Consider the following 15545-nt stretch of genomic DNA (forward strand, 5'->3'; position numbering starts at 1 on the left):
AAAAAAAAAAAACGCTGACCAGCGAGGAGAGTTTTAGTTTTGGGAAGAGATAGAAGTCAGAGGAAGCCAAATCTAGGGAATAGGGTGGATGTTCCAACAATTAATAGTGCAGATCCCTTAATTTTCCGATTGCCAAAACACCTTCGTGGGTAGGTGCATTGTCCTGATGAAAGATGATTTTTTTTCTTCTGCAAACCGGGTTTTTTCTCACGAATTTTTTCGTCTAGTCTGGTTAAACGATCGGAATAATATTCCCTGGTTATTGTTTTACCCTCTTCAAGATAATTAATAAACAAAATCCCTATTAGCATCATTGGGTTCCTGAACTTAATTCCTTTTAGTAGGAGAGTTTTCGCAAGGTGTCAGTTACCTTATTGGTTCTAGAGTATACGTGGGTGGTTTGAAAAGTTCTCGGCCTCGACTATAGATTGCAACACTATCAGCAAGATGTTTTTTTTCTAAGTTGGTACATCTGCCATAAGCATCCATGCGAAATTGCAAGTCATTCTACCAAGTAGTTTGTTTTATATGGCTGTCTGAAGCAAAAGTGTTGTCTGTATCCCGTGAAATGGGTAAAATTGAGTATCATGCCGTTATAAAAGTCTTTGTAAAAGAAGGTTTAACTCCCAAACAAATTCATTCGAAGTTCATAAAAGTTTATGGACAGTCTTCTCCTTCGTTTTAGACAATTAAGAAATGGACTACCGAGTTTAAACTTGGCCGTACCAGCCTTGAAGATGATCCACGTGAAGGACGTCCAAAAAGTGTAACAGAACTTTTTCACCATTACACGCCAGAATCCAAACAGCTGTTTGGATTCTGGCGTGTAATGGTGAATCCAAGTCTCATCCATAGTAATAAATCGACGCACAAAATCAGTTGTATTCTTGTTAAAACGCTCCAAGCACTTTTCAGATATTTCATGCGAGTGCGCTTTTGATCTGTTGTGAGCAAACGCGACACCCATCTTGCGCAAAGTTTTTTCATTTGCAATTCTTCATGCACAAATATATCCTACACGTTCTTTTGAAATGCGTATAGTCTCAGCAATTTCACGCACTTTAACTCGCCGGTCATCCAATACCATATCGTGCACTTGATCAATGATTTCTGGTGTTGTTACACTTTTTGGACGTCCTTCACGCGGATCATCTTCAAGGCTGGTACGGCCACGTTTAAACTCGGCAGTCCATTTCTTAATTGTCGAAAACAAAGGAGAAGAGTGCCCATAAACTTTTATGAACTTCGAATGAATTTCTTTTGGCGTTAAACCTTCTTTTACAAAGAATTTTATAACCTTAATACTCAATTTTACCCATTTCAAGGGATACAGACAACACTTTTGCTTCAGACAGCTGTATAGAACAAACTACTGGATAGAATGACTTGCAATTTCACATTGATGCTTATGACAGATGTACCAACTTAGAAAAAAAACATCTTGCTGATAGTGTTGCAATCTATAGTCGAGGCCGAGAACTTTTCAAATCACCCACGTATACTCTAGAACCAATAAGGTAACTGACACCTTGCGAAAACTCTCCTACTAAAAGGAATTAAGTTCAGGAACCCAATGATGCGCCTAGATGGATGAAAAACCCCTACGGGGACCCTGCTGCAATCTTGTTATAAGTGGGGGAAAAGTCGGTAACACCTAAGACTTTCTGTGTCTATCATTTGTTCTCAATTCCTGATTCTCCAGGTGATCCTTACAATGCGATAGACACCTGGAGATATCTGTGCAGTCATCTTCATTGAAATTGATGTATGTCCGACAAGCTCTCTGCCGCCTTCATAACAAGAACCAGGAGGCGTTGTAGTTCGTTTTTCATGTAATGGTATTTTATCTCTTGATCCTGCTTACAGGCAATAATTATGCTAACACAGACAGTAGCCAAATTGCTTAAAATAGCAACTTCTTTGGAATGATGTGTTTCCCCTTCCATCTTATGTTGAGTTTGTGGAAAAGCTGTTGCCGCTATATTTTATCATTTTAGGGGGTCGTAAACGCTAAAGGCATATCAACGAGGGTGTGGATGTAAAATGCAAAACAAAGATTAGCTCTTAAAGGACAAACGGAATAGCAAGATATGAACACATCTTAGATGTACTGAAAATACCTTTTTTATAGGTTGATGGTTTGCTGGTTTCGTTTTTGGAAAGGTTAAGAAATATGCTAAATGAGTTCACTGCAACGTACTTATTCTAAGTAATTCTGTTTTTTTTTTAGCAAAAACCACACACTCTCTCCCCACCCAGTAAAACGTGATCCGCAGGCGGACAATCCTAAAAACTAGGGGAGTCCTCTCCCTCCCTCCCCTGTCAAAAACACAAACATTCAGAATTCATTCAGTAACTACACACGCTACACTAGCCAATCCTAAACAACTTGTATCCCATACGGTGTTTCCATCCTTTTTTGTTGTATGACCCCCCCCCCCCAACACGAAAGTTTGTAACCCTATTGTACATCCGTGAGTGGGCTAATGTTTTTTTTTTTTTAATTAATTTTTCTGTAGCTTTTTTTTTTTTTTTTTTTTAATTCCTGTTTTAACTAGCCCGGAATCTGCTCTGGAGACCAAGGTTGTGGCGGGATTCACATGACCACAGCGTGTTGGTTTACTAGTAGGTATATCAACCAGCCAGGCCTGTAACAGATGTATCTCCTCTAAAACAGATATTAAAGACATCAAATGGATCAGCAGAAACAATGTCCATTAACAGCGGAGCTATTCTATTATTTACTATTATTTATATTCCTATTATTAATGGGAACTATTCTATTAGTTACTTTGTGTTTTAATGGTTTTATGTTTTTTTGCCTCAACATGCCAGAAGAGGTGAGAATATACTGGATCCATTACTCGTTAAGGGTCTTCTGATGTGATTGACCTTCAGGTTGTCGAACCACTCGTAGGGTAGCGTTCGCAACGTTCGACTCAAGAGTGTATTATGAATTTACGCTAGCGAAAAGAAGGATTTAATTTTTGGGATGTTAATAATGAGGGAGTTAAATGCTAATGAGAGATCGGAAACGTGTAAGGAAGTTGTCCCCCTAGAAACAGTCCGAAATGGATGACAAAGATAGATATGCAAAATGATACCCGGTTGTTTCTCAACATTTTTTGGATCATGCCCCACCTCAACGGCCCGATGTCCCCCCCTCTAGCTTAATAGTCAGCCAAGTTCTGAAAAAGTATAAAATATAAATATGTACTTTAAATAAAAAAAAAGGTAAAACTGTTTTTAATTTGACTTTCTTCAATGAATATAAATTTTATGTTACACTTTGTATATTATAAAACATAAATCGAACTGAACTCGGAAAAATAAAATCCAAATTAATGCGATCCTTGAGCTTGATGTCTGCTGCAAAGAGTTTTTATTTGAGGTACTAATTTAGTCATTTTCAATCTCAAATCTCCATGGTTTGTGATATCCAGATAATTTCTTTTTTTCAGTAGCAAGTCATTTACAGCACTGAAGCCACATCCAACTAAATATGACGACGGGAAGGGCAACAGTATTTTTTATTTTTTATTTTCAAAACTAGTTGAATTTCGTTTCTGTCTCGTCAGAAAGCCATGCCATTGTTCTTTTTATGTTGAATAAATTTCTAATAGACTCATTATTTTGCTTTTCTGAGAGTTCTTCTTGATACTGTATTTATGTTGACTGCTGTACTAGTGATGTCGGCTTTTTATCTCGGAAAGTCAGGGTTGCAACATCGACAATTGATCGCCGACAATGGTGAGTTTTTTGAGTATATCGGTGATGAGGTGACGAATGCAACATTTTTCTAATTGCCCACCAAAATATTCAAATTTCCCCCGTGTGGGGGGTACTCCCCACGTTGAGAAGCACTGACTTATGATAATTACATACTCTTGTAATAGGAGTATTAAACGTATTAGAATTGCTGAAATAGAAATGGGAGAAATTAATGCAAGCACAAGATGAGTTTGGAAATGTAGCTGCATAATAGAAGTAACTTTTAAGATTTTTAATAGGATAGGATGGCTTTATTCCATTTAGTCGCGTGATTGGTTGGCGAGTTAGGCCTAACTTTAGGTATCCTATGGACACTTGGATGCTTTGGGGGAAGAACCTTTTGGCCTCCAACCTCTTGGAAAAAAAGCACTGGTTATCCTAATTTATAAAAATGGGAATAAAGATGACTGCAATAACTGTAGGGGAATTAGTCTGCTAATTGCGGGGTATAAAATATATACAAGAATATTAAAAGAGAAACTAAACAACATTGGAGAAGACAAACTACTAGAACAACAAGAATGGATTTCGAAAAGGACAATCTCGCATACTCAATTTTCACTCTAAAATTATTAATCGAAAAGCGAAGAGAATTTCAAAAACAAACACACGTGGCCTTCGTTTATTACGAAAAAGACTTTAGGCCAAATTTATTTAAAATATTAACCGATCTAACTATACCAAAGCAGTTTTTACAGTCTATTGAAGAAATATAGAAGGGGAAATAAACTAGCGGTCAAATTAGAACAAATACCAGAATGGAAAAACATATCAAGAGGAGTATGGCAAAGATGTACACTATCGATGACACTGGAAACAGCATAACCCACTTGGTATACAAATAAATCCGCAAATAAAGATAGATCCAATTTGATCATCTACAAATAACAGTGTATTGTATTAGCTACATCAGAAGGTGATCTACACAGATCAGGAAAATCATTAAATGAAATTTCAGAACATTTTAATATGAGAATATCTAATGTAAAGACAAAAATAATGGCATTCAAGGGAGAAAACCCAATAAGAAGTAAAATAGTGATGGATAATAAAAATTACAACAAGTAAATTACCTACAAATACTTGGAATGCGACTAATCATATGAGGCGTTGAGGTGGGGCAAGATCCAAAAAAACGTTGGTAACACTGCATTAAATGCTTTAAGAGTTCATTCAAATCTCTTCTTATTCCTACTGTCTCTTAGATTTTGGTTCTTTTGGATATAAGCTATCTTAATAAGAGAAACCCTTCATTCTAGACATCCGTCTGGTCGCTCTCTTCTGTACCTTTTCCAGCATGTCCTTTCTAAGATATGGATTCCATTGTTTTCTATATGGGAATAATTACATCTTTGTGTTTATCGGCAAAATTCTTTAAAAATGATGAAAAAAATTCTGTTTGCGATCCTCATCGCCTAATAGTAATAGAGAATTTCACAGCGAACTTCTCTATTAGTGTAGGGTCCTTTTTATACTGTTTTAACTTTATCGTACTTTTTTTGTTGATGTTGAATCATATATCCTGATTACTTTGTTACTCGTAGTTTTATTTATAGAGCTTGTATTTTAGCTATATTGGACATTTTCTTATTTTAGTGTTAGCTGTATATATATCCAAGCTCCAACTTCGTTCTTGGTTTTTGAACACTTTTCTCAGTTGTAATGAAAAATAGCTGGTAGAAAAAATCCCAGCCTTTTTGTGTTCATGCAGGCTTCGTTCCCTTCCAAACCCACACGGCCTATTGCTTAGATATTTTATTCCTGCAGGTGAGATCCTGGATTTCTTAGGAAATAAGACGGTAGAAAAATCGATATTCCTTGAAGCAATACGAAACTTTCAGCAATTACCATACTTAGAATTGTCTGTTCGTTTCTCTTTACAAGTTGCGTTTAGCCCAAGGTGTGGGCAAAGAACGTCTGCCTTGTCGAAACTATAAAGGTGTTAAAAAGCCTGTGGAACAATTCTTCTATTTCAAGGACTTCATTCAAGAATATTGCAAATGTACGTCAAGTCTGAACTATTTTGAAATTTGGATGGGCTACTTATTTTTTTATATTAATTTTTTTCAGTTAAATTAAAAGATGTGACAACTATCACATCAGCCATTACATAAAAAAATTTTCATTCAGGATATCTGCATTCACTGATTACACTCAGTTTCTCTTTCCTTTGTAATATAAAAGCGTAGCACGTGACAAAGAAAAACGTAGCGTCGCCTGTCGGACAAGCATCAAACCAATGCTTGCAATGATTTGCAATTCTAATTTATCGCATAGAAAATAATTAATACCAAATATGAATTAGCATCATTTAAATCTACGTACTTTGAGATTATATAACTATGTAAACACATAAAATGTAATATAAATTATAAGAAAACTGTTATTTGAAAACATTCACACTGGCTCGTGTGTGACGAATCGTTTGCTAAAGGTAGGTCGAACTAGTAATGTATCGGAAGCTAAGAAGTTTTTGTATGGTATCTCTATACAAAGAAGGCCAAACTCAACAGTTTATAGCTAAGGAATTGAAATGTTCTCAAGCAAGCATGAGTAGAGTATTGAGACAGTATTCTAGTAACCGGAGTTTTCAAAATAATCGCTGCAATAGCGTTGAAAGGTAATAACTATATCAAGAGATGAGAGGAGATTGAAGAATGTCGTGAAGAAAAACCGCCTTCCCAATTGCAAGGTCTTTACAAAGCCTTCGCAAATTGTGTTTTAAGTCGCGTGTGCCTAAGACGAAGCCGCTTATGACTTTCAAGCAAAATGCAGCTAGTGCGATGGTGTAAGCAAAGACCGTTGTGAGGTCAAATGGTTTGGAAAAAGGTACTTTTTAGCTACTAGATGGCTCAAAGAAAGGCAAATTAATGTAATTCTTTGGCCGGCAAATTCACCAGATTTAAACTCCATCGAGAATTTGTGGTAAATTATGAAGAAACGTCTTCAAGAAGTTGCCCCAAGAGTCACAAATGAACTTGTTTCTAGTCTGCAGACTATATGGACATGTTTTGATAAAAGACTGTGAACCACTAGCAAATAATATGCCCAACTGTTTACAAACAGTCGTAAAAGCTGAGGAGGGATGCTACAAAGTACTAAATATCATGTTGTTTCCCTTTGACTGTAATTTTTGTGCATTTATTTTCGCATTATTCTAATATTTTGAACCACGTTAAAAGTATTCTAATTTTGTGAATGTTTTCAAATAACAGTTTTCTTTTAATTTATATTACATTTTATGTGTTAACATGGTAATATAATCTACAAAGTAATTTTGATTCGAAGGTATATAAAGAAGTCAACAAAGCGTCTACTAATGCTATTGGTCCATTTAAAACGTGGTGACGTTTAACTGCAGTACGCTGTTGAAAATGTAGGTACTCGATTGGATCATCATTTCCATTGACCAAAAAACGAAGTATTCTTAAATATGATCCTTGTATGATGATGCCATTTGCAGTTCTATTTTTGATATGTTTGGACCAAAAACTTAAGGTCAAATTTGGGGCGATTATCGTGCAAAAAGGAATAAAATTACAGGACATCAGAATCTACTTTCCAATATTTAAAAGTCGGTTTATTCCACTTGTGCATCATCTTGAACACAACATTGATCTGTATGCTAGTGATTTAAAAAATAAAAAAAAACTGAGTTAAATAGCTTCATTTTAAGTAATTGGAATATTTTTAGAATTTTTTGTTACGTTTTGTACTGAAAGTGTCTGTGGTCTTTACAAAGCCAACACGATTGAAGCGTCAAAAACTATAGACATCATAAATACTCAAGCAATCCGAAATTGCCGAAGTTGATAGATTAACAATACTCGACTATAACGTATTGTCAATAAAGATATCGGAAATATATCACAACCAATGGGTTTGGGTATTGATTTTAGGAAATTATTTAGGGACCTGTCGTTTAGAATTTGTACACGTCAGACAGAATAGCAATCCTCCAAAAGTTTAACAAATATCCTGTTGTAACACCAATGGCTTAACCTCTATTAACAGCTTCTGTTGTAGACATTTTTCTAACCCTCCCACGAAATATTTTTCCACGATTATAAGGAGAAAGGGGGCGTGTCTAAATCATCTAGTAGAATGTGTTTCTAACCATTAAAGATCATAACTCAGTACAATTGCGTTTACGATTAAACTTTGGCCAACTTCCCACCTTTTTTCATCCCCCCCCTCTTATGTCCATCTGTTCCCTGGGCGTTCGCTCCACTGGGCCTCTTGCATGCATGACCTTCCGCCTCCACAGCTGGGTGTCCAGTACATCGACACCCTATAAGAACCTCGTAGTCGGCACACTGTTCTCCAGCTGTGAGCGGTATTCTACGAGTCATGTCCAGAAGAAACCCCCACAGTTCGATACAATACGCGGAGTATTCCTTCTTTTCTTGGGATCATCTCCTGTATAGGGTTACCAAACTGCGCGTACAAATATCAGAGACAGAGAGAGGTTCACTTAATCGGTTGTATAAGCGGATAATTCTGAGTGGGATACAGTTATGTCATTGTTATGATCTCTATAGAAACTGCGCAACTAGGAAAAAACACATTTTTTGGGGGGGGGAGAATAAACTGAAATAGGAGCGAACTATTCGCAGTAAGGACACAACTGGATGATACATTCTGAATTTTTTTAACTCCACCTAGGACAGATTTTTTTACATCCTAATTTCCAGGATTGTGTTTGTTGCAGTGCAAGTTCAAAAGCGCAACGAAATCAAATCATGTGAAAATATGACTTGACTTAGGAGAGTCGGGGTTATTGTTATTATAGGGTAGCGAACCAATTAATCCGAACACTCAAATTTTAAAGAATACAATTAAACAGAAACATTAAACTCCAACTTTCCCTAATAATTTATTTGTGCTCCTCTGGTCCTAATAATATCGTTAATTCGCTTAGGTATGGACTTTACCAACGTAGAACACATTTTTCTTATTTCTGCATCTCAAAACCATACTTTTATAATAGATTGTATTAAGTTATCTTTTGTGTCACAATTTAATTTTCCAAGTCTCTTTTCATTATGGCCCACAAATTTTCTATTGGGTTAATGTCAGAAGAGTTACCTGGCCATTGAAGCAATTGGATGTTGTGATTTTTGAGGAACTCTTTCACTTTTTTTGAAGTGTGCAATGGAGCAAGATCTTGTTGGACAATGAGTTCTTTGTCTTTCTGGATCTGTGGGACCACTCTTATTTCCAATATTTTCATGTATTAGTCACTTTTCCTCATACCGTCAACAGGCATAACTGATCCAGGACCGTCATGTGTTACTCCAGAACATCTTTTTAGCTGGGTGTTTAGGAGCTTGTTGAAGGTTGGCGAGAGAAGTTTTCTCAGTCGCTGATTTGAGAACAACATAGGGTGCTCGCTCTCCTTGGACAAGAAAATGGATTTCATCTGAGAATATGGCGTTTTCCCACTTCTCAATAGTCCAATCTTTCTACACTTTTGTCCGCTGAAGCCTCTTTATCTGCACAGCCTTCGTCGACTGTTTCTTTTTTTGGTCTGTGGGCAGTCCTCCCCGCTTCCAACAATCTTCGATGGACTGTCATGTCAGAAACATTAATCCCATTAGCTGCCAAGTCTCTATTTAAGTCTACAGCAGACAATCGTGGATTCATTTTGCTTTTTCTAACTAGTAAACGATCTTGAGTAAGTGTAATTTTCCTTTTTGGGGCACAATTTCCTTTTCTTCCATGAGAAAAGGTACCTGTCTCCCTAAACCTCTTTAAAATCGCATTAACAGTACCCACACCAACACCACACTCATTAGCAATTTGTCTTTGAGTCACGGACGTTTGCTGAGAAAGAGTACATATTTTTGAACGCTTTCTTGGAGCTGTATCCATTTTATAGCAACACAAAATGAATAAAACACTATAAATGTCAGCTTGTTTACACTATTAAAAACACACAAAACTATTAATAAACATCGTAGAGTTAAAACACGCAACACTCAACCAAAATAGTGAACTGAAAACAAACCAAAAACTTGACGAAAATTCGACTTGTTCAGATTAATTTGTTCGCTACTGTGCTCGTAACATATCTAGTAGGGCGAAGTCTAGTTCAGGTGAGTTGATACTCGACATTTTCTTGAACAAATAATAATTTTGCATCGATGTTGTCGCCGAAGGCTTGGATTGTGTTTCCGTAACATTTTGGAATATTTAAAATATTCCATAAATTTTAAGCTAATTTTTGTTTAGCTTTCTCTCTCTTTCACACACACACACATCGTTCGGATGGGAGTCATGCCCCAACCTAGAAACTTCTAAAACGGCCTCCTGCACGTTACATTTGAAATCCCTCTGTCTGTCTTCTAGTTGAAATCCAGGCCATCCTGTCACTCCTGTAAAAAGATGGCTTGTTGAAACCTGACAAGCGTTCTGACTGGCAGTGTTACCTCCTGGTGAGTGTAGACGACAGTCTAGCAACGCTCTGATCTCACAATGAGCGGGTGGAAAGGGTTAAGAGTGGCGATGGATAACACTGATTTAAGGTCAGCAGCCTTAGAAGAGAGTATTATGTAAATGGCTGTCGCTGAGGCTTTTGTTTGGAAGCCTGTTAAGATGCCCACAGGTGACACTTCCTTAAACTCCATGCTGTCTGGAGTTTGTGCCAGCTGACTTAGTCGCAACTTCCAAATCCTCGTAGAAGTCTTCTGTAATGTTTGTTACAGAAGAATGTTTATCGAAGTATAAAAAATTCTTTAATGTTAGTAAGGAATTTAATATAGTATTTGCCTCCCGGACTTCAACATTGGTAACGTTTTTTTTTTTTTGTTTTTTGTTTTTAAGGAGCTGTTGGACGTTAACAAAAACTAGCAATCTAGAAATGACCTGTGTCAAGAAATGAAACATCAAAATATTTTATTTTATTTTTATTTTTAGGCGTTTCGGCACCAAATGTTCCGGATGCTCTCAAGGCATTTCTCCAACCGACTTAGTGAGGAGAGCCAGAAATAAAGTGTTCCATCTAAAGTGCTTCACATGTCTGGTGTGTCGGAAGCAACTCTCCACAGGGGAGGAATTGTATGTCTTAGACGAAAACAGATTCATTTGTAAAGAAGACTACCTCAACAGTAGGCATAACCAAGGTATGTAATGCCAATGAACAATATTGTTTTAGCATGGTTGACTTGTTTTTGTGTTTTGTGATTTTATTACAGTAATTATAATATTTTATTTAATAAAATCACTTTGTTAGGTTACCGTTTTACAAATAAGAATTCATTTTTGGTAATCGCATATAAATAAATAGGACTATAAAATAATGCCCCTTGATTGGTACCGTTGATTATCACTTGAAGTATAAAATAAAGAGAAATATAACGTACGTATTTCAATATTATTGTGTTTAGATAATATTTATTATTTATAGATTGTTTGTTTGTCATAAAAACTTCTATTGCATATGTGCGATTATAAATGATTTTATTCTTATTATATTTTGATAGTTAAATAATGTTTTTCTCATGTAAGATAAATTAACACAGATGATTGTGTGCAAATAGTTCATGTTTAGATCATGAAATATTTGTTTAAAAATGATAGCCTTTACAGGTTGATTGTCTCTTCATTCTTTTTAATTGGCATTTGTACACAAGCTGTATTAATAAGTTTTTGCGTGAAAATACGGCTTTTTTTTTTTTTTTTTGCTCGACGATGCGAGCCCTTTGTTAAAATTTCCATAGCTCACCACTGGGTGTAATAAATACTTGAAAATCAGTAGGGTCAATAAGAAGGAAAAGCCTACTCTGTAAATGAAATACAGTGTAATTTATATGGAAATATAAATGACCCTTTTTTTTCTTTTTTTGTAAAGATAATGTCAGGTTATGCAAAAATAATACTTTTGGTCAATAAAAATGCTGTCGACTGATTTTTCACCGGTTTCATGAAAATTAATCGAAAAAACAATTCACCGAAAATTTTAACTAAAATTTCATTAAATTGATCCAACCAAAGCGGAATTGCTAATATCATTTCGAAACTTTTTTTCGAAAATATTATGATAAAAGTGATCCATTTAGAATTAAAACTGAACTATGCAGACAGCTTCTACTAATTCCGCTAAGTCAGAGAATTATTGTAATACATAATCTGGACACGTTATTAACATGTTAACCCCCGAAATCGTAAGCCTTCATTTTGCCTAAATTCCAATCCAAAATACGAATATAAACCGATAAATACTTGGCAGTAGTCGCTAATTACAACTTTGGTCATCTTGACAGACCTTTTGATGAAAACTGAATTTGGAAATTATGTTTTCGTAAGGGTTTCTTGGCTCATTTGTTGTGACTTCTGAAAGTGGCCCTAACAACCACGTGCGTGTGCGAAAGCCATCACTTGACCTCTGTCGGTCATTTTAATTAATTATTCAACGCACATTTATTTAGGAGACGCTAAATTCGGGTGAAACCACTGCCCAACGAATTCTCCACCCTCCTTCTGTACGTTACCATGGAAACAAATAAGCGCGAATGACGCCCAGAGCAACCATTATATTACCTCGACCTTCGCACGGCAGTGGCAAGCAGCGCCACCGTGCGACATTTAATTACAATCCTGTCCAACGGCAGCTAATAATTAGCTGCTGTATTTGCTTCATAATAACAGTGGTGGAAACGATGTGCCTTTACCATCATGTGTTACGGTGGTTTAAGGGGTGGTTCTTCCATTCACAGACGTGTGGGATGGATGTGAGTCTGCGGAGTATAAAAAAAAGGTGGGGGGGGGGAGAAGGTCCGTTAATTCACTGGGAAATGAATTTTAAGCCGTAAGTCTGATGTAAAAGGAAACAGAGTGATGGAGGCATTTTGTGGGCGTAAATAGGTGGGGAGGGGGTTGCCAAATGACTTTGAGGTAATCTACATAATAGACGCAAGAAGGATTTAATGAACTTTGATTTTGAGCGGAAATGTCAAATGTAAATACACGTGAAGTGGCAGTCGAAAGTCAATGTTTAAACTGACGTCTGACTGGCATTGTGACGTCATTGCTAGCACATCCGTTTCCCCACATGTTGCTCCAAAAGATATTGTTAGGCCTAACGTTTGGCAAATTGCCAGATATCGAATGCAGACGATAAAATCCACCACGTGGATCATACAAAGATAAAAATTGTCATTTTGGAATCCGCCCACAGTGGATTTTTTTTTTTTTTTTTTTTTTATCGACGATCGCATCCAACTTAATGTCAGTATAAACTTATCTGTACCCGATAGCCATCCCGTCACCATAGTGACAAGTTACGGACTTGGGGAAGCTACCTGTAGTGCTTACAGGTTAGACCTACTGCAGAGCTCTGTTTACTTAGGCACTAAGTGTCAGGATAATCCACTACGACATGTTTCTTGAATGTCGTAAATCAGAGGAAATGTGTTGCGCGAGGCAGCCTCCGGCACAGCTGGCTGTGATTTAGTTGTACAAAAGAAGTCGGTCAGAGAGGGAAGACAGACGGAGTGGCATCTGATAGCCAACAATTGCTGAATGAAAGAAAAAGCAAATGGTGACCAATGGAAACGCGGTGCTGCTAATTCAACTAATGTATCGTTATAAGTAATTAGTCCAAACAAGTCAAGTGATGTTTATTATGTTTTCTAGAAGGTAATGCAAGACTTCAGTAATAAAAAGAATGGATTTATTTCTCCTCCGGGAACTCCGGTTTTTCCCCCTCTCGCAAAAGTTTAAATTTTTGCTAATCAACAGATGATGAATATCACTTGCGTATTTCAGATATACAAATAGACCAGAAATTTCCATTTCCTTTCAGTATACCGAATTCCTTCGTATCAACCTGCTGAGTCCCAACATGTTCGAAAAAAGGCCGAAGTTCTTTCTCTGTATCTTATTTTTTTTTTTTTTAAGTTGTAATACAGATAACAGTCTGCATACTATTTTTATGCTGTTTGTCAATTCTCATGTTAATAAGGCCCCTCATTTTATTTATGACTTGTCTCGCGTAAGGATGAACGCTTGTAAACGATTTCTTCACAAACCAGCATTCCTTCAAACAATGTTTAACCACATCTTCAAGTGACTTTTATAGTTCGTAGGAATAACTGGATTGTGGTTTTCGGTCTATAAAGGTTTTTTTTTTTTTTTTTTTATGTCTCAACAGATAGGATGGACGTTCACCAACAGGTTGAGGCTTAGGCAACTTTAGCTTCTTTCAACTAATATAAGACTTCGTTCGTATACTGAGAAGTACCTCAAGGTATGCCAATTTATACACTGCTTCCAAGAATGTTCGGATTTTATGAACATTCAGTGCATGCGTATTGATATCAACTACAGGTTTTTCGAGGTAGCAATAAATGTCTGGTCTTTAGTTTCTCCAGACAAAATTTTGACAATGGAATTCAAATTCCTGTTATATACATGGGGGGGATGTACAGGATACTATGATGCGCTACATGATTAAGTTTACCTCACTGCTAACTTCCTATTCAAAGTATCTATAAATTAATCTGTCAAGAATCAAATATTGCCAGTCTTGTATTTCTGTACTGTAAAGCCCATCTTACTGTATCAGTCTACCTAGATCTTGTCATGTTACTTTATATCCTCGTTTTTAATGTGATGATGCCATCTGTTCACGCCTCTAATCTTTCTCAGGACTCATATCTGCAGTCTCTAGTCTTTGGTCAAGTGTTTTACTTCTGACCCAGCTCTCAGATCCATAAGTTAAAACTAGTTTGAACACTGTCTTGTATACAGCTAATTTAGTGTTCCGACTAATTTCTCTCTTATTCCATATGAATTTATTCAATTGACTTCCTACATACCAGCTTTGCTTATTCTGTTGTCTATTTCTATATTTAATTTACCATCTTCACTAAAAATCGTGCCTAAGTAGCTGAAATGTTTTATTTGTTCCACAGGTTCTCCGTTCACAACACAGTTGACATTTTCAATGATTCTGCCTATTTTCATCGTCTTTGTCTTTTTATTGCTGACCTTCATACCGTATCTATTACAACAGCTATTCATTTTAGTCAGAGAATCTTGCAGACTTGTAGCAGATTTATTTAGAAGTATAACATCATCCGCATAAAGCAAAGAGCTGACATTAACATCTCCAATTTTGATATCAGGTTTAATACCACATTCCTTCATAATGTGATCCATATAGATGATGAATAACAGAGGGGATAATGTACATCCTTGTCTCACACCAGATTTAACATTAAACTATCTTCCTGTACTTCCTTCAATTCTAACTGCTGACTTACAACTCAAATAAAGACTAAGTATTGCTTGATATAATGCCCCATTGACACCATTTAACTGCAGCGTATTGAATAGCTTCTCTCTTGGCACCTTGTCATATGCCTTTTCCAAATCGACAAAACTTAAACACAGATCTTTGTTGTATTCCCATGCTTTCTCAACTATTTGTCATAAAGTGAAGATCTGATCCTGACAGCCTCTATTTGGCCTGAATCCAGCTTGTTCTTCACCAAGCTTTTCTTCCACAATTCTTCTCAACCGTTTCTCAAGTATACTTGCATAGATCTTGCCAGGAACACTCAGTAGGGAAATACCTCTGTAATTCTCACATTCAGTTTTATTTCCCTTTTTATATATGGGTACTATGAGAGCTCTACTCCAATCATCTGGAGTTCGTCCCTCTGTATCAGCGAGTACTTGAACGTCTGTAAGAAGATTAATAGTTTTTTTTTTTAATATTTTATTTAGAATAATATATCGATGTATATTTTAATCCCTTGTTTATTGAT

The 15545-nt window shown here is 36.4% G+C and overlaps 1 protein-coding gene and 1 long non-coding RNA gene across 2 annotated transcripts in view; one reads left to right on the forward strand and one right to left on the reverse strand.

Moving 5' to 3' along the window:
• Positions 1-15545, reverse strand: part of LOC150095735 (uncharacterized) — a 207848-nt gene that overhangs the window by 84563 nt on the left and 107740 nt on the right. The gene's annotated exons all lie outside the window — the stretch shown is intronic.
• LOC150095736 (LIM/homeobox protein Lhx1-like) overlaps positions 1-15545 on the forward strand; it is a 115290-nt gene that overhangs the window by 11021 nt on the left and 88724 nt on the right. Inside the window, exon 2 of the mRNA XM_090410614.1 lies at positions 10690-10895. Coding sequence (XP_090266740.1) covers positions 10690-10895 — 206 coding nt within the window. The remainder of the gene's footprint in view (positions 1-10689; positions 10896-15545) is intronic.

This window comes from Typopeltis vanoorti, chromosome 20, assembly GCF_054136105.1.
Source record: "Typopeltis vanoorti isolate ZY-2024b chromosome 20, IOZ_Tvanoo_1.0, whole genome shotgun sequence".
NCBI classification, from domain to species: Eukaryota; Metazoa; Arthropoda; class Arachnida; order Uropygi; family Thelyphonidae; genus Typopeltis; species Typopeltis vanoorti.